At 39.4% G+C, this 20,742-nt stretch overlaps 1 protein-coding gene across 1 annotated transcript in view; it reads right to left on the bottom strand.

Moving 5' to 3' along the window:
* Positions 1–20,742, bottom strand: part of GANC (glucosidase alpha, neutral C) — a gene marked incomplete at its 3' end in the record, with an annotated part of 76,890 nt that overhangs the window by 31,423 nt on the left and 24,725 nt on the right. The window contains exons 6-13 of the mRNA XM_082647474.1: positions 16,951–16,999; positions 13,967–14,033; positions 12,454–12,550; positions 11,198–11,390; positions 10,816–10,969; positions 4,175–4,410; positions 1,499–1,625; positions 501–580 (exon numbers count right to left, since the gene is read on the bottom strand). Of these exons, the coding sequence (XP_082503600.1) occupies positions 501–580; positions 1,499–1,625; positions 4,175–4,410; positions 10,816–10,969; positions 11,198–11,390; positions 12,454–12,550; positions 13,967–14,033; positions 16,951–16,999 (1,003 nt within the window). The remainder of the gene's footprint in view (positions 1–500; positions 581–1,498; positions 1,626–4,174; positions 4,411–10,815; positions 10,970–11,197; positions 11,391–12,453; positions 12,551–13,966; positions 14,034–16,950; positions 17,000–20,742) is intronic.

Raw genomic sequence — 20,742 nt, 5'->3', positions numbered from 1 at the left:
ATTTTATTACTTATTTATTTATTTTATTTCCTTTTGGCTGCGTCAGGTCTTAGTTGCGGCACATGGAAACTTTGTTGAGGCATGCGGGATCTTTTGTTGAGGCGCGTTGATGGCACTGGCTTCTCTCTAGTTGTGGCGTGTGCGTTTTTTCTCTCTAGTTGTGGCGCGCAGGCTCCAGGGGACGTGGCCTCTGTAGTTTGCGGCACACAGGCTCTCTTGTTGAGGCGCCCAAGCTCAGTAATTGTGGCGTGCGGGCTTAGTTGCCCCATGGCATATGGGATCTTAGTTCCCTGACCAGGGATTGAACCCATGTCCCCTGCACTGTAAGGCGGATTCTTTACCACTGGACCACCAGGGAAGTCCCTGGCATCTCTGTCTTTTCATACAAGTATTGTTTATCAAGAGCTACTCAGTGAAGCAGAGTAGCTCTATTTAATCACTTTTTTTCCTTACTTTATCCTTCCAAGTAACTAGGAAAGAGCAAAAGAATAAAAACAAACCTGATAAACAGGGAAAGCAAAAAGACTGGAATACCACTCTCTGACTTTGGGACTGGTAAAATCCAGGTAAGAGGAGAGACCTGCAGAGGCAGAGGAGTAGACAGCCTGTTAGGAATGGTGCTCCTCATGGTAATATATTTGTAAAGAAGAATATCAGATGTGAAAGCTGGGTAATGAATGGGCACCTCACATCAAATGTGAAAGATAGCTGATACAGAGGCACGGTCTGGTGAGAAACGAATGAAGAAGGCAATGCTGGACTCCAGTGACAATCACTAGCTCTCTGAAGCTCAGCGGCCAGGGGAATGCCAATGAACAAGCATCAAGATGGAGCCTGTCCCTCACTGATGGCCTCAGACAGGCCCAGTAAGGATGGCAGATAGCCTGGAGTGACCTCTCTGTTCTTAAAGAGAGGAGAGACATGTTTATAAGTGGTATAGGGAGAAGAGGAATGCGTGTGGTTTCTCTACAGTGCATGGACTTGTGATAGAGTGCTATCATACGACAGAGTGGTGATTCCCTTTTGTCCTTGAGGAGTTTTTACCAAGGCTTTAAACTAATAATTTCTGAAATGAAGACTTCAGAGTTGTCAGGGGCAGCTGAGGTCACTCATGAAAGGCTGGGAAGTCAAAACTATGGGCTAACAGGGCAAAGAAGAATCACAGGGAGAGAGATTGCAGGATTCTTCTTCTTTCTTCCTCTTTCTCCTCCTCTCATTTTCTCATTCCCTGGCTTTTAATTTTTATTTGCTTAGGGAAATAGCAAGTCACTGGGGTTTGCTTGTTAATTTTTCCTTCATTCATTGACTTATAAATGTATACAAAGAACACTGTACCAGATGTTAAATGAAAGATATAAAAGAAGATAATACTATCATCTTTAAGGAAAGGCACATAAATGTAGCATGTGACAACTACAAGAAATTAGAAAGATGGCCATGCAACCTTCATTAGTTGGGACTAAACAGTGGATAACAGGTGTATCAAATGACATCTTACCAGGCCAGCATACACCTTCAAAGTCTCCCCCTTCATGATTCCTCACAAAGAAGCCCTGTTCTTTGGCCTTAGCATACACTAAGTAGTCGGGATCAATCTTGATGTGGGGGTCACTAATGACCACAAGCTGTTAGGACATAAAGGTTTAAAGATTTCATCAGTTTTATATGAGCCATATGTTCATTTACTTGTTTTCATCATAGTTTTGGCATTCAAATTTTACTCAAAACAACTACTATTACTGAAATATTTCAGACACCAGTAAAATCCTATAAACTTTCATGGGCTTATGGGAATATAAATTGATATCAGAACCAGGCCCGTCCTTTTTCACAATTATTGCTGCCCCACCAATACATGTTCTTAAGATCACATTTATTAGGCTTCTATCTCTCTGTGGTGCTGGGTGCTTTACATAAAGGATTAAGCAGGCAAGGTCCCTGCTCCCTAGAAAGCCAGAGGCTAAGATAACACAAAAGAAAACATTAAAGAAAAGAAACTAGCATATTAAAAACAAAAAATAATCCCCAAACCTAAATATGGTACAGCCATATTTAGGAAGGAGGCTTGAGAAGAGCTGTGATCACAGCACTATTCTCCAGTATCTCTCCCTGCCCTTCTAATACCATCACTTCCACCTACTCGGGGGCCTCAAAACCGCTTTATTTGGCTAGAATAACCTTCTACTAATCCTTCCTCATATCTATCCAAATCTATTCTACATACTAAAGTTTAATTCTCCATTGCTCAAAAACTTACAAAATTTTTTAATTGTGGTAAAATATGCATAACATAAAATTCACCATCTTAACCAATTTTAAGCATACAGTTCAACAGTGTCAAAAAGATTCACATTGTGTTGTACAATGTCTAGAACTCTTTTCATCTTGTAAAACTGAAACTCTATACCTATTAAAAACAACTTCCCGGGACTTCCCTGGTGGTCCAGTGGCTGAGACTCCGTGCTCCCAGTGCAGGGGGCCCGGGTTCAATCCCCGGTCAGGGAACTAGATCCCACATACCACAACTAAGAGTTCGCATGCCACGACTAAAGATCCCGCATGCTGCAACTAAAAGATCCCACGTGCAGCAACTAAAACCTGGTGCAGCCAACTGAATAAATAAATATTAAAAAATAATACTCAAAAAACCCCCAAAAAAACAGAAAAACAACTTCCCACTCCCTCCTCCCCACCAGCCTTTGGCTACCACCATTCTTCTTTCTGCCTCTATGATTTTGACTACTCTAAGTGTTACAGATTAGTGAAATCATATAGTACTTGTCTTTTTTTTTTTTTTTTTTTTGCGGTACGCAGGCCTCTGTTGTGGCCTCTCCCGTTGCGGAGCACAGGCTCTGGAAGCGCAGGCTCAGCGCCCATGGCTCACGGGCCCAGCCGCTCCGCGGCATGTGGGACCTTCCCGGACCAGGGCACAAACCCGTGTCCCCTGCATCGGCAGGCAGACTCTCAACCACTGCGCCACCATGGAAGCCCAGTATTTGTCTTTTTGTGACTGGATTATTTCACTTAGCATAATGCCCTTAAGGTTCATCCATGTTGCAGCATGTATCAGAAAGTCCTTCCTTTTAAAGGCTGTATAATTTTGCATTGTATATGTATACCATGTTTCCTTTATCCGTTCATCTGTCGATGGGCTCTTGGGCTGCTTCCATAATAAATGCCTGATAAATGGTAGGTGTTTATTAACTGGGAGATTAAGAAAACAGCATTGGCTCTGACCACCTGTGAAAGGCCTGGGGCTCAATGCAATGGGTTGAAAAGGCAACTTTAATCTCGGATCCATTTATGTGATACATATGGGGTTCCTCCCTTTTCCTCTCTTGTTTTTTTCTCCTTCACCCTTTTCATTATTGCTATCACTCCCCCCCCCGCCCCGCATTACACACTTTCCAGTGTCTTCTCCCTGTCCTCATTTTCTATTTTAGTTCTTTCCTTGGCCATATGGACAGATGGAGTCCATCAGGGAAGCATGCAGGAAAAATGGTGTAATAAAGAAACTGACTCCATTTCTGAGTGACTGTTAAGAGTTTCAAGCCCCATCACTCCCCCTTAGCCTTCCACCCACATCCGTGTGTACTGACAGAGAAAGCCCTGATGCTCCCTTCTTTGATGCCAATAGGAAGTTCAAACCACACAAGCCCCGGTGCATGCACAGGAATCCTCACTCCAGTTCAACCCCCTAACCACCTTAAAACCTTAAAACCTGATCCTGTCTCCTTTCCCAGCTCTCTCAGGCCAATTTCAAAGGAGCTTGGGAGCTAGTCTGCTCCCCCAAGAACACCTCACTATGGGACTAATTAGCCTTTTCATACCCTCTTGGTGCCAGTGTGACATACTCAATCTTGACATCAAAATCAAATTTTGCATCATGGGGTGCATCCATCACAGCACTACAGGGTGGCCACAACGAATGGGACTGAATGCTAGGCCCCTTCATCCTTACGGGGACCTAGACCACTAAGGCAGGGATGGATGGCAGGGATGGCCACCTTCTCACCATTGCTTTTCTGTTATCACAGTTACAGTTACAATTGAAGGTACTATTTTCCTGGCCATTTTTTACCAGATGGTTCTCTTCCACTATTGTATCAAGGCAACTTTAAAAAATTTAAAAATGCTTTGTAATGAAAAGGTTCAGAGTGCTGGCTTATTTTACCTTACGTTTTTTGCTCCTGAGCAGCTCTTGCATCCTTTTGGGGTTTGGGAACCTTTTCTTGTCCCAGGTGAAGTACCTCTTGCCTTCAGTGTGCTCTATGTCCAGCCACATGACATCGTAAGGAATGTCATGTTCATCAAATCCTGCATCCACTGCCTTTACATCATGCTCATCTTCGTAGTTCCAGCGGCACTGATGGTACCCCAAGGAGAAGAGAGGGGGCATGGCTTGTGTGCCTAAAAGGGGGAGATGACAACTGAGCCAATTACCACCACAATGATAATTATACAGTTGATAAATGTTTCCTGAATGTCTACAAGGTCTAAGCACTGAGCCTGGTACTTAGAATATCAAGAAGAAAGCAGAGTCCCTACCCTCAAGTGCTGTGGGACGGCAGAGGGGCTGATAAATTTTGGCTGCAGTGAAGTATGGAGTCTTGAAAGGCTTCACAGAGGTGGTAACACTTGGTTAGAACGTTGAAGAATAAGTAAGAGTATTCTCAGGCAGGGAGAATGAATAGATCATTGAGGCACAGGAAATAGAAAAGATACGGAGGCAGAGAAGGACATGATAAGCTTAGGGAAAAATAAATATTCCAGGGTGGTTACACTGTGAAGGAGGCCAGCAGAAGATGACACTGGAGAGGGTCAGTTTGTAAAGGACCCTGTAGTTCAGGCTAAGGACTCTAAATCTTCTTGTATAGGAAGTCATCAAAAGTTTGGCAAGATGTAACCTCAGCAGACTATGTTTTAGAAAAATTAGTTGGGAGCAGACTTGAAGGCAAAGAAACTGAAGGCAGGAAGAACTGTCAGGAAATTATCATCAAAACATTTACTGATAACATGGAGGACATCTGGTCAACCACTTGCATTTATCTCCTTCCCCTCTTAAAGTCCCACTAAAATCAGAATAAAGAAAAGAAAGAAAGAAAGAAAGAAAAGAATAAAACCACAAGAACAAAGAGAATGGGAGAGGAGTAATTTCAACAAAATTTGGAAGGCTGCAGGCAGGGGTGGTGTGCTAACTATTGAGCAAAACCAAGTAAGCTTTCACCAGAGTGCTTATGAGGGGGATGACGACGAGAAGGGTTCATCCCTGCTCCCAGAACACTAGCGGACAGGAGAATTCCCCCCTCCACCTCAACACGAGAGTGTAAAACTCATCCAGGTACACAGAGCTTCCAGGCAGAACCTTATTCTTAAGTATGCATGGATAGCCAAGGATCATCCAACATTTGAGTAAAGCCTCCAAAATTAGACAGAGGGACTCACATAAAGAAATAGAGTAAAAGGATCTCTGAGAAAATAGGGGCAATACAAGGAATCAAAGTAAATATCAAAATGTTATCATTAGTACCTCTGGGAGATGAAAAAAAGTTGCACCCATAAAATAAGACTAGGGTAGCATAAAACAAGTATAAGATATTAGAAACAAGGAACAATCAGAGGATAAGAAAGAGTCTGCAGAAATTAGAAATATGAGCATAAATGGAAAGGCCTGGAAGATAAAATTGAGAAAATTGCTCAGGATTGGACAAAAAAGAGAAGATTATAAAATCTGTAGAGTAGAAAGAGAAAAAGGAGGTGAAGATATTTTCAAAGGAATAATAACTTTTCCAGAACTGAAGGATACAATTCTCAAGAATGAAAGAGTCTACATCTAATATGCAATTATTTTAAAAGGTCTATATCAAGGCATTTGGTTGTAAAATTTCAGAGTTTCAGAATATTAGAAATTTCAGACTATCAGAGATAAAGAGAAGATATGTCAGAGAGAAAAGATAGATCATATACAAAGGAACAGAGTTCAGAGTGATTTTGGAACAAGAAGATAGATTATAGAGAAATGCCTTCAAATTCTGAGATAAATAATTTTCAGTCCAGTTACCAAATTATCAAACAAGGGTGAAGGTAGGAAAAGAAGATGTTTTCATATCTGCAAAGATGCAAAAAGTAGACCTCTAATGCACTTTCGTAGGAAACTACCAGAAGATGCTTCGAACAATGAATAAAAACCAGGTTAAGGGCTTCCCTGGTGGTGCAGTGGTTGAGAGTCCGCCTGCCGATGCAGGGGACACGGGTTCGTGCCTCGGTCCAGGAGGATCCCAAATGCCGCGGAGCGGCTGGGCCCGTGAGCCATGGCCTCTGGGCCTGCGCGTCCAGAGCCTGTGCTCTGCAATGGGAGAGGCCACAGCAGTGAGAGGCCCACGTACCGCAAAAACAAACAAACAAACAAAAACACCAAGTTAATAAACCACGAAAAAGAAAAACATGGGCCCCAAGAAGGGAGAGATCTACCACCAGAAAACAGAAAACAGTAAGTCCTAGGGTGACAGCTGTGCGGGGAGCCTAGAGAAAAACAGTCCAGATAGAGATCTGGGGGTAAGTCTCCAGGGGAAAAAGTGGAATGGATAAAGCATCTGACACCCCTGAGCATTGGAAAAATGTAAACACTGAATGTTGATTAACCAAAAATTATGATATAACAATGTTGGGAGGAAGAGGTAAGAGGATATTATTGAACTAAATCCTCATTAGGAGTTAACAGATAATCTATAAATTTATAAATCAGATTTCTTTGACCATGGTGGCAGATCCACTGTTTTTGAAGCACTTTCCTGTAAACCAGACTATTCTCTCTAATAACAATGTTGAAAGGGGCTGTAGGGGGGCTTTGATGGTACTTATTCCTATATGGGTGTCTTCCCATATCCACAAATTCTCTGTTGTTCCTCTCATCAAAATTGGAATCAAATTCTTCCCTTGCAAATGGGCTAGACTCAGGAAATTTTAACAATGGAATGCAGCAGAAACGATGCTACATTACTTTGATTTTTAACAGTTTTATTGATATGTAACTCATATATCATACAATTTACCCATGTAAGGCATACAATTCAATGTGGGAGTGGAGCATATTACATGACCAATTTAAAAAAATTGTGGTAAAATATATGTAACATAAAATTTGCCATTTTAACCATTTTTAAGTGTAAATTCAGTGGCATTAGTTACATTCACAGTGTAGTACCGGCATCACCACTAGCTGTTTACAAAATTTTTATATCACTCCAAACAGGAATTCTATAACCACAAAGCAATAACTTTCTGTTACTCATCCCAACCTTCAGCCCCTACTAACTGCTAATCTTAACTTTTTGTCTCCATGAATTTACCTACTATAGGTACTTCATACAAGTGGAATCATGTTATATTTGTTCTTTTGTGTCTAGCTTATTTCATTTTGCATAATGCTTTCAAGGTTCATCCATGTTGTAGCATGTATCAGAACTTCATTCTTTGTTATGGCTGAATAGTATTCCATTTTCTGTATATACCACATTCTGTTTCTCTTTTTCTTTTTTTTTTTTTTTTTTTGCGGTACGTGGGCCTCTCACTGTTGTGGCCTCTCCCGCTGCGGAGCACAGGCTCTGGACGCGCAGGCCCAGTGGCCATGGCTCACGGGCCCAGCCGCTCTGCGGCATGTGGGATCCTCCTGGACCGGGGCACGAACCCGCATTCCCTGCCTCAGCAGGCAGACCCCCAACCACTGTGCCACCAGGGAAGCCCTATCCATTCATTTTTGATGAGTACTTGGCTTGTTTCTACCTTTCAGCTATGGTGAATAATGCTGTAGCGATCATTGGCATACAAATATCTGTTCAAGTCCTTGTTAAGTTCCTTTGAGTATGTATCTGGGAGTGGAATTGTTGGGTATATTAGTTAGGGTTCTGCAGAGAAACAGAATCAATAGGATGTGTGTATATGTGTGTATGTATTTGTACATATACAGAGAAAGAAAATGATTGATTGATTTTAAGGAACTGGTTCATGTGATTGTGGGGACTGGCAACTCTGAATTCTGCAGGCAGGCCTGGAGACCCAGGGAAGAGTTGAAGTTGTAGCTTGAGTATGAAGACAGTCTGGAGACAGATTCCTGTTTCTTTAGAGCATACCTCAGTCCTTTTCTCTAAGGTTTTCAGCTGATTGTATGAAGCCCACTCATGTTACGGAGACTAACCTGCTTTACTCATAGTCTACTGATTTAACTGTTAATCTCATCTAAAAAATAACTTCACAGTGGTATCTAGACTAATGTTTAACCAAATATCTGGGCACCATGACTTAGGCAAGTTGACACAAAATCAATCATCATGCTGGGTCATATGGTAGTTCTATGTTTAGCGTTTTGAGGAACTGCCAAACTGTTTCCACACCAGCTGAACCATTTCACGTTCCCACCAGTAATGTATGAGTTTCCAACTTCTCTACATCCTCACCAACACTTATTATTTCCCCTCTTTTTTTGATTTAGTCATCCTAGTGGGTAGGAAGCAGTATCTCATTGTGGTTTTAATTTACATTTTCCTAATACCTAGTGCTGTTGAGCATCTTTTCATGTTCTTGTTAATCCATTTGTACATCTTTGGAGAAATGTCTATTTAAGCCCTTTTCTCATCTTAGAGTTAGATTGTTCCTTTTTATTGTCGAGTTATAAGAGTTCTTTATGTATTCTGGATACTAGACCCTTATCTTATGTATGACTTGCAAATACTTTCTCCCATTCTATAGGTTGCCTTTTCACTTTTGTGATAATGTCCTTTGATGCACAAAAGTTTTTAGGTTTTTTTTTTTTTTTTTTTTGCGGTACGCAGGCCTCTCACTGTTGTGGCCTCTCCCGTTGCGGAGCACAGGCTCCGGATGCGCAGGCTCAGTGGCCATGGCTCACGGGCCCAGCCGCTCCGCGGCTTGTGGGATCTTCCCGGACCGGGGCACAAACCCGCATCCCCTGCATCGGCAGGCGGACTCTCAACCACTGCGCCACCAGGGAAGCCCAGTTTTTAGTTTTAAATAAGTCCAACTTGTCTAATTTTTTTTTCTGTTGCTCATGATTTTGGTGTCATAGCTAAGAATCTGTTGCCAATCCAAGGTCATGAAGATTTATCCCTGTTTTCTTCTAAGAGTTTTATGACTTTAGCTCTTATATATATGTCATTGATCAATTTTGAGTTAATTTTTTGTATATGGTGTGAGATAGGGGTCCAACTTCATTCTTTTGCATGTGGATATCCAGTTGTCCCAGTGCCATGTGGTTAAGAGACAATTCTTTCTCCATTGAATGGTCTTGAACATTTATTGAAAATCAATTGGCCAGAGATGTATGGGTTTATTTCTAGACTCTCAATTCTATTCCATTGGCTTATATGTCTATCCTTATGCCAGTACCACACTGTTTGGATTACTTTAACTTTGTAGTAAGTTTTGAAATCGGGAAGTATGAGTCCTCCAACATTTTTTTTTCAGGACTTTTGGGCCATTCAGGGCCCTTTGAAATTCAGTATGATTTTAAAGATCAGCTCTTCCATTTCTTAAAAAAAGGCCATTGGAATTTTGGCAGGGATTGTAGTAAATCTGTAGATTGCGTCCAATAGTATTGCTTGCTTAACGATACTAAATCTTTCAATACACAAACATGGGATTTCTTCCCATTTATCTAGGCCTTCTTTAATTCAGGAATTTTTTGTAGTTTTCAGCATACGAGTCTTTCACATCCTTGGTTAAATTTATTCCTGGGTATTTTATTCTTTTGGATGTTATTGTAAGTGGAGTTGTTTTCTCAATTTCTTTTTTAGATTGTTCATTGCTGGTGTATAGAAACACAGCTCATTTTGTGTGTTGACCATGTACCCTGCAACTTTGGTTAATTGTGTGTGTGTGTGTGTGTGTGTGTGTGTGTGTGTATTCTTTGGGATTTTCTATCATATAGTATCACATCATCTATGAATAGAGATAATTTTACATCTCCCTTTCCAATTTGGATGCCTTTTATTTCTTTTTCTTGACTAATTTCTCTGGCTGGAACTTTAACTACAATGTTCAATAGCAGTGGTGAAAGAGGGAAGCCTCATCTTGTTTCTGATCTTAGGGAAAACCTTGCAGTCTTTCACCATTGAGTATGATGTTAGCTGTGAATTTTTCATAAATGCCTTTTATCATGTGGATGAAGTTTCCTTTCATTCCTAGTCTTCTGAATGTTTTTATCATGAAATAGTGTTGGATTTTGTCAAATGCTTTTTCTGCAATCAATTGAGATGATCTCATATCTCTTATTTTATTTTATTTATTTTTTTTGCGGTACGCGGGCCTCTCACTGTTGTGGCCTCTCCTGGCGGCATGTGGGATCTTCCCGGACCGGGACACGAACCCGTGTCCCCTGCATTGGCAGGCAGATTCTCAACCACCGCGCCACCAGGGAAGCCCCAATCTCATATCTTTTAAAGATAAAATGCTTTTATAGTGCTAAAGCCACTATATTTTAATGGAGAAGAGAACACAGAAAAGTTCAGGTTGGGATACTGGTCATCTGAGATAAAGGAAGAGAAAGCCCAGGGGTTAAAAGGCTCTAAGGAAGGCAGATGGTGAGTATTAGGGATTAGAGAATGGAGAGTTCCAGCCCTAGTGGAATGTTTAACCAAGCTGAATGGGATGAGAGTGGGAGGAGAAATGCTTGCTTCTTTAAAAGCTTGGGTAAGTTGTTTATAAATACTATATGGTGTACAACAAATATTAATTTACAGTGATTCTACATGGGATAGAGGAAATATAATGGAACAAGAAACTGGCACTTCCACATGCAAGTACCTGTAAGGTATGAGTACTGCTTGAAGACGTCAGAAGGTGTAGGTCCTGTCAGCAAAAAAACATCAATGATTCCACTCTCTGACATCCAGTGCACATCAGTTTGAGATCTGACCTTTTGTTTAACAGCAACTGGGCCCGTCTGGGTCAATGCATCCTGGAAAAGGAATGGAATGAAGGTCTGAAAAATTTCCCTCTAACCCGCAACACCCATCCATATGTGTGTAATAGTCTGATCCTTTAGTACATACCAATAACCTTCACTGATTATACTGCGAGGACTCTGGAGGCAGAGGACTGCCATTAAAAGCCCAGAGCTACAATTACACTTCAGTAGTTTTGTTTCTTCTGTGAGTATGACATGCAGCCATGATCCATTGCTCACCTTTACAGCAGGCTCTGTATCTCCACTAGTGTTGATCTCCACTAGTGTTTCTGAGGCATTTAGCCAAAAAATGCCTAGAGTCCTGCCCAGTTTGTGGGCCAGGAGATAAGGCACTGAACCATAAATGCCCATTTTGTCATGTATTTTATATCCATAGACATCTAGGTTATAAAGACGGTAAGCATCTCCATCACTGAAACACACAAGGAAGGATTACCAATTACCACTGCATATATATTCTTAATGAATATTATAGCTCCATTCTCCCCTGCATTCTCCCCTTGGGTACAATACATCTTTCAAAGCTCAACTCCTAACACTTCCCTAAAGGTTTCCTGACCCAATGTGGGTGAATATGATCCTCCTCCTTTGATTCCTTTGGCATCCTCTCAGGCTACTATTGGCGTGTATGATCTCATATCTTAGATAGCTTTTCTAAATATCTCTTGTGAGGTGAGGACCATTTCCTGTGAATCCTGCATAATAGCAAGCACACAATAAATTGACAAATTTTGTATTTCTCTGTCGTGAAAGCAAAATGATAGTATCCTAACATGTTTCCACAGTGCTGAGTAGGGAAAGATTAGGAACTGAATTGAGGTGGGGAACACGGAGCTCAGGTTGGTGTGAGAGCAACACAGTTTCTGATTCACTTGTCACTATGTCTCCCTATTATCTAAACAGCATCTGAACCTGGCAACTTTGACCAGACTCTGTTTCTCTTTGGTTCCGCTTCCTCTTAGAGTGATACCCCTGGCATTTGTTTGTCAATAGTGTTAGTTTGAAATAATCTCCCCGAGGGAATCAAAGGTGATATGAGATGCCACACTCTTCCATCCTCTGGCTCACTGTCCTTTTTTGGTAAAAGCCTTTTTCTAGGTCAGTGATCTTCACAGTGTATTTCCCAAGGTTCCACAGAAAGGCCTTGGGAGGTGAAAGCAAAACCCGGGGAGGTGATATTATGAAGCTCTCCCCGCTACTTCAACCACAGCAGCTCCATATTTTTACTTCCTCTATATTTTTAGGTTCAGCAATACAGTTTTTATAATTGTCTTCTTTTTGCCAAAATATAAAAATTGAAAACCACTGCTCTGGGCGATCATTAAAGGGAAATTCTTAAAGATCTACAAGCAATATCAAGAGGGGAAAGGCCAGATACATATTAGCACTGGCTCAGACATCTCACATATTTTCCTTTCAAACTTTTCCAGTCCAGAAACCAGAGCCTCCTGTAAGAATTCTTGTTTTCACTTTACCTGGTATTTTTAAGTTGGTGTGATTCTGCATGTTGCGGGATCCCATAGACATGCTCAAACCCATGCAAGGAGAAATCCAAACCAATGGAGGCAGGACCTGCAGGGACCAGGATAGTGACTGAGTTTTGCTTCTCAGTGGGACATTCGATTAAGGAGATTCAGCAACTATAAGAGCAGCAAGATGACTAGACTAGGGATCAAGAGACCTGAGCTTGCCCTGATCAATCAGTAAATCATGTATGCTGACTCTCTGTACGGTTATATTTAGGTGTTGTGGGGATACAAAAATGCACATGGCAAAGTTCTGGGCACTTATTAGTTATGTTTCCTTAGCTGTGTGCTAAAGTTCTCTGTGTCCTCATTTATAGTAAATCTCCTTTCTATCTGTAAAATAGGATTACAAAGTTTTAGATTTTTTCCCTAATCTAAATTTTCCAGAAATGTATTGCATACTTGTTTGCTTTAGGAAGCAGATGATAGCGAGCACTTTTAATACTTACTAGATGAAAGGCTGGGTGTCTTCTGCCTGACGGTTCATTCTTACTGCATACAGAAACTATAAGGTCAAGGGCACCAGGAGGACCTTTCCTGGCTCCTCAAAATACCCCCTTTCCTGTGATTGTAGATATATAAATTTCCTTTAGCCAAAGACAAGTCCTTTATCTAACAATTATTTTAGAGATATGGGGAAAATGAAAGTAACTAGGAGAGATAACATTGACTTAAATTCCCTCTCAGGTAAAAGTATTTGCCATCAAATGGTCCTTATTTGGAGGAGTTTATGGAAAGGGGGTGCTTTAGGTAAGGTAAAAAGAATTATAATGTTACAGAAAGGGAAGCTTTAGGGCCCCTCTACTTATAATTTTTGGGCACATGTCAGTCCTGATCATTATATGAGGCTATAGAAATAGATGCTAGAACAGAGATTCTCAAGGAGTTAGGGAAGGTCTGTTATTCCCCAGGGTAGGGAGAAATAAGGAGAAAAGTGAGTATTTTTTCCAACTAAATAAGCCCCAAGTATTTGAACCGTGTCTCCTAAAGGGACAAAGTCCTTCCCAGCCACCTACACCCTCCCCCTCCATCACTAAGCCTAGTGAGAAATGTCACATGATGCTCACATAAATGATGGGGAGGCCTGGAAAAGGCTGAGAACCACTGCATTGAAATGTTGGAGGCAATGAGCTCTAGAACTTGGTTTCTCATCACTTGACTCTCATAAAAATAGAATGTAGAATTTGCAGCTGTCTGATTCACTGCATAGTGCAAGCAGTATGCGGACCTCCATGAGACCAGAAACTCCATAAGGCCTATACTTCTACGCTCCCCACAAGTCATACACTCACTATTTCTCTATTGCAATGCATTACTGAAGAATAGGGGACCCAAACATGAGATTTCTGTTCACCTTACAGAAGTCATGTGTTTAGGTGCCAAAGCTCAAGGGACTTTTAGATAGAGACTTTTGGCCATTTTGGAAAGGTCTGTTTTAACACTACACCAGTTTTAATTGTACCATTATCTTTGACATCCACAAAATTTCTGAATTTCTCCTCCCACAGGCCCAGTTCCTCTTGATTTTCCTGTTGGCACAAAAAAAGGGAGCAAACTGAGGTTATATATTGCAACAAATGTTGTTACCACAATAGCACATTTATTTGATTAAAATATTAGACTGAGGAAGTGATTTCATCTTTTAAAAGGCCAATTTGTGATATCAGTATATTAATCAAATTAGATCTATGTTCTATATAAACGCCATTAATCATCCTTATGATCTATAGCAGACATGAATATATTTTTTATTGTGGTAAAATGTACGTAACTTAAAATTTACCATTTTAACCATTTTTAAGTGGCATTAAGTACATTCACATGTTGTACAACCATCATCACCATCCATTTCCAGAATTTTTACATGCTTCCAAACTGAACCTCTGCACCCATTTAACAATAATTCCCCATTCTCCCCTCCCCCCAGCTCTTGACAACTACTTTTCTATTTCCTGTCTTTATGAATTTGACTACTCTAGATATCTAAGTAGAATCATAAAGTATTTGTCCTTTTGAGACTGGCTTACTTCACTTAGTATAATGTCTTCAAGATTCATCCATTTTGTAGCATGTATCAGAATTTCCTTCCTTTTTAAGGCTGAATAATATTCCATTGCATGTATATACTCCATTTTGTGTGTGCATTCATCTGTCAATGACTCTTGGATTACCGGATTGCTTCTACCTTTTGGCTACTGTGAATATCATTCTGCTATGAACATAGGCTGCAAATATTGGTTTGAGTCTCACTTTCAGTTTTGGATATATATCCATAAATGGAATTACTGGATCATATTGTAATTCTTTTTTTTCTTTAATTTTTAATTATTTATTTATTTATTTATATTTTTGGCTGCATTGGGTCTTTGTTGCTGGGCATGGGTTTTCTCTGGTTGTGGCAAGCAGGGGCTACGCTTTGTTGCGGTGCACGGTCTTCTCATTGCAGTGGCTTCTCTTGTTGCGGAGCATGGGCTCTAGGCACACGCAGGCTTCAGCAGTTGCACCAGGCGAGCTCAGTAGTTGTGGCTCGCGGGCTCAGTAGTCATGGCACGCGAGCTCTAGAGTGCAGGCTCAGTAGTTGTGGCGCACGGGCTTAGTTGCTCCAGGGCATGTGGGATCTTCCTGGACCAGGGCTCGAACCCGTGTCCCCTGCATTGGCAGGCGGATTCTTAACCACTGCACCACCAGGTGAGCCCCTCATATTGTAATTCTATGTTTAATTGTTTAGGAACTGCCACACTGTTTGACGTGAATATCTTTAAAAGAGCCAAAATGATGTGAAAGCACTTTGCAAAATGCAGTCTTTTACATATGTAAGGCAAAACATTTAGAATCAAATAACTTGGGTCTCTTCTGAGAGACCCTAAGCAAAGATTTTGGCTGAGATGGGCACCTTCCCCCCTGCTTCAATTAGCCAAACTACTGGCTGTGTTCTTGTGCTGGATGGAGAAGTCAACTGGGATGGCCACTGCTCAGGTTCACTATCTTTTGACCTAGAGCCATGAACTTTCAAGCTTTACAAAAGTCACCTTTTCTCTGGTAAAATGAAAAAAGTTTTAAAAGAATTGTGTGTGTATGTGAAAAGCACATTTCTTTTTAAAAAGTGAGGGACTTCCCTGGTGGTCCAGTGGGTAAGACTCCGCACTCCCAATGCAGAGGGCCTGGGTTCGAACCTTCATCAGGGAACTAGATCCCGCATGCATGCCACAATTAAGAGTCCGCATGCCACAACTAAAAGATCTCTCATGCTGCAACTAAAAGATCCCGCATGCTGCAACGAAGATCCTGAGTGCCACAACTAAGACCCAGCACAGCCAAAATAAATAAATAGATAGATAAATAAATAAATAATAATAAAGTGAGCCCTTTCCCTATTTCTAGGCTGTTTCTTCATAATTAAATCTTCTGTAAAGTGAGTCTGTTTTTTTTAAAACGACACCTGAATTCTTTTTTTTTTTTTTTTTTTTTTTTTTGCGGCACATGGGCCTCTCACTGTTGTGGCCTCTCCTGTTGCGGAGCACAGACTCCGGACGTGCAAGCTTAGCGGCCATGGCTCACGGGCCCAGCCGCTCCGCAGCATGTGGGATCTTCCCAGACCGGGGCACGAACCCGTGTCCCCTGCCTCGGCAGGCGGACTCTCAACCACTGCGCCACCAGGGAAGCCCGACATCTGAATTCTTAATGTGGGATTATTATCCTGAGGTCTAGATAGGCTTTAAAGTTTGTGAACTCCCTGAAACAGTAGGAAAAAAAATTTTTTTCTACAGAGGTGGTTCACAGCTTTCATCAGAGTCCTGCAAAGGGGTGTTTGACTCAAAACCACTATCTAAGCTATCTGATTAGAGGTCTCCCAAAAGCTAATATAACATATTGTCACAAAGCTGTGTAAGGCACAAATGTGTTAGTTTTTATCTTCCCTATTTGAAAATGGAAAAATTATTCTCTCTCATATTCATCAGTATGGGCCAGTTCTCAAGAGGGAGAAGCATTTGTCTTATTGCACTGGAAATATTTTTCACCATTCTTCGTGGCCATAGCTACTGTCAGGGTTCCTTTAAAGATGTGTGGGGCTTTGGATGAAGAGACGATTTCTGGAATGTCCATTCTCCAGAATTTAGCCAAAATAGTCTTTCCGAAACAGAAATCAGACCATGTATCTCTGCTGCTTAAGACCTTTCCATAGTTCTCCTTTGCTCTTAAAGTCCAAAAAAGTTAATGTGACTTAGAAGAATATAAGCTCCATGATAATGAGGGAATCGGATTAGTTTGATGATACAGCACCAATTCCTTGAACAGTGCCTGGCCTACAGGAGGTCCCATTTATATGTGGTAAAGCATTTACCAACTACCCACCTGTATAAGGGAAGAACAGACCTATTATACTCCACATAATGATGATGATAGTGAAAAACATTTTAAAAAGATAAATTACTCTATGTAGATTACCTGAGTGGTATCATCTGATGTATCCTCCTCATTTTCCTTGGTGGCTCTGCTATAATATAAAGTTGTTTCACTCATGGCAAGACTGACAATTTGTTCAATGATAAAGATTTCCATTTCCAAATATTGAGACCCCATAAATTATATCCTTTAACTTATTAAAAATAACATCATTATAAAAATAAATTTATGAAATTAAACATTTATGATGAACATTAATCCAACAGCTTGATTTCTTATAAAATATAGAGAGATTTGAATTTCCTTAAGTCTTTTAAAAATACATTAATCAGTTTTTTTATTATAAATGTAATACATGTTCATAGTGTTTAAACAAAACGTAAGCAAGGTAGAACACAGTTCCTCTCGCGCAATATTACCCTAGAATGGAGCAACATGATGCACTGTCTTGCACGATGATGACAACTTATTCTAACACCTATAGTTGTATTTGAGTGCATATTTCTTCCATTCTTAACAATACTAGACTTCATGGATTTTTTTTTAACTCTTTGCCAATCTAAAGTTTTAGAAAAGATAATGCATTTCAGTTTGAACTTGTACCATTAATGATGCAGACTACCTTTTTATACATTAAATGGTATTTCTAGTTCTGTGAATTGTCTATTCATACTCATTATACATTAATTTTTTCTTTAGTGTAAAATGCAGCATGCATATAGAAGAGTATATAATGTATGCACAGAGTTTAAAGAATAATACTAAAGTGAACAATTATGAACCTACCAGTGAGCATAAGCAACAGAAATGACTTGTTCTTTTGGAGTTCCTATATGCCTCTCTTCAAATGCATCTGCCCCCCTAATATTTGCATTCAATGCTACAAATTTCCCTCAAAGCAGTGCTTTTGCTGCATCCCACAAATTTTGATGTTGTATTTTAATTTTCATTTAGTTTGAAATCTTTTCCTTTCTTTCTTTTTAGATTTCTTCTTTGTGTTATTAAGAAGCATGTTGTTTAATCTTCAAGTATTTTGGAATTTTCCAGCTTTCTGTTGTTGATTTCTAGTTTAATTGCATTGTGGTCTGAGAGCTGGCGTTGTATGATATCCATTTGTTTAAATTTGTTAAGGTGTGTTTTATGACACAAAATATGGTCTTGGTGAATGTTCCATGTGAGCTTGAGAAGAATGTGTATTCTACTGTTGTTGGATGAAGGAGACTATAGATGTCAATTATAGCCAGCTGATTGATGGTGCTTTTGAATTAGAATATGTCCTTATTGATCTTCTCCCTGCTGAATCTGTCCATTCCTGATAGAAGGGTGTTAAGGTCTCTAATTGTAATGGTGGATTCATCTATTTCTACTTGCAGTTCTATCATTCTTGCCTCAAGTATTTTGATGCTTTGTTATCAGGCACATACTTTCCCTGTTTTGAAGTTAGCTCTTTCTGAAATTAATATAACTACTCCTATTTTCTTTTTTTTTTGAGAGTTGGGAGTTAAGTTTTATTGGGGGCAAAATGAGGACTGCAGCCCAGGAGACAGCGTTTCAGATAACTGAAAAACTGCTCTGCTATTTTCTTTTTTAAAGATCATAATGTTATCATTTATTGGATGAAAAAAACAAAGAAGAAAAAGAATTGTTTTGGAATGTTTGGGGGAAAAACAGCTTGCTTATAAGTAAAATTCTTTCTCTTTGAAATGAGTTAGTAAAAAAGAAAACAATCTTCATTATATGAAATAACATCACCAGGTAGGAAAAGCAGCACACAAGAATATATTTTTGGATATAAAAATTTATATTTATATATAGTTATACCATCAGCAGCATTCAAAATTAGCTGAGTAGCTATACAATTACACATATTGATTCATGTTTTAACGAAGTGTTTTAAAAGCTCATCATATTAGAACATGCACAATATTCTGAAGGCATATAAATTCCCCATGGGTCTGAACATCCTTACCCTCAACTTCACAATCAGAATGTACAAAAGCAGTGAAAGATCAGAGTTCAGAGGTGTTTTATTTTTCTTTTCCTTGTTCAAAGTGCCTAAGTCAAGCAAATATATTGAAAAAGGCAAAATAAACACTTTGCATAGCAGAAGATTGCAAGATTGCATGTAAACTATGATTCTCCTTTATGACATTACACAAGTACAAGGTACATCTGTACTTAGAATAAGGCTCATTACCTCTTCTTGCAGCATGAATGTTCAACAGGCAGAGAGCAACGTTCTGCCCAGGGACCAGTCTCAATTTGGTCTCAAAGAATGCCTCCCAAGGATCCACAAGGACAATAAGTCTAGGCAGCCATTTATATCAGGGAACTTTTGTCCCCACTATGTCTACTTTTTGGTGCTGTCTGTTAAATGTAGTGACATTACTTTGTTGTGAATATACACATTAGTGTTATTACGATGCTGTGGACTGACCTTTCACTCCAAATAGCCATGTTCCCCCCATCTAGTGAACTCACTCTTCCCTGGTTTCAGTTCAGCCCGTCTATAGAAATTTTTTTTTACATTTCCAAGCCCAGTGTCAGTTTATCAGCTCCTGCTAAGAAGGATATAATTTTATTTGGTCAATTTACATTAACAATATGGTTGGCCTGTTAAACTTTAGCCATTCTAATAGGTGTGTGGTAGTACATCACTGTTGTTTTAATTTGCAATACCCTAATGACTAATGGCATTAAACATATTTTTCAAGTGCTTATTTGTCACTTGTATATCTTCTTTGGTGAAATATCTGTTCAAATCTTTTGTTTATTAGATTATTTTCTTAAATTTTGAGAGTTCTTTCTATATTATGTCAATCCATACAACTTCTTTATAAGATATATACTTTGCACATATTTTCTCTTAGTCTATGAATTATCTTTTCATTCTCTTCATATAGTCTTTTTTAATATACTAAAGCTTTAAATCATTATACAGAGGGATTAATATCCCTTTTTTATTGTTGAATAATATTTTATTATAATTGATTATGGTTAATTATTCAGGTTTTTTCTAGTTTTTACTATGACAATGCCACAATAAACGCCTTCATACATTTATCTTAGATACATGTGTGTTTGATTACAACAGGACAAAGTCCCAAAACTGGTACTGCTAGTTCAAACGTATGCATATTTTAAATTTTAATGCATTTCCAGATCATTTCCTCCAGTTTGAAGCAACTCATACTCAAATGAACAAAGTCTAAGGCCTGGATGAACCTTGAGGACATTCTTCTAAGTGAAATAAGCCAGTCACAGAAAGATAAATACTACATGATCCCACCTATATTAGGTATCTAAAATAGTCAAATTCATAGACTCAAAGAGGAATGGTGGCTGCCAGGGGCTAAGGGGAGGGGGAAATGGGGAGTTACTAATCAATGGGCATAAAGTTTCAGTTAAGCAAGATGAATAAGTTCTAGAGACCTACTGTACAGCACTGTGCCTACAGTTAACAATACTGTATGGAACACTTAAAATTTTGTGAAGAGGGTAGATCTCATGTTAAGTGCTCTTACTACAGTAAAATAAAATAAAATAAAACAAAATAAAACAAAATAAAGTAATTAATAGTCAATGCAAATTAAAGGAAGAATAATAACCTATTTCTTCATATAGTCTTTGAATGGGCAGGCATTTTTACTTTTGGTTATATCCATTTAACCCATTTTTTCTTTTGTGGATCATGCTTTTGGTGTAATATCTAAGACATCTTTGCCTGATCCAAGGTTTCAAGATTTTCTTCATTGTTGTCTAGAAGTTTTATAGTTTTAGGTTTTACATTTAGGTCTATATTGTATTTTGAGTAATTTTCTTTTTTTTTTTTTT

The sequence above is a fragment of the Grampus griseus genome (assembly GCF_964374135.1).
Source record: "Grampus griseus genome assembly, chromosome: 2".
NCBI lineage: Eukaryota > Metazoa > Chordata > Mammalia > Artiodactyla > Delphinidae > Grampus > Grampus griseus.
Note: the sequence above shows the minus strand (reverse complement) of the source record. Positions and strands in the feature narration are given on the sequence as shown.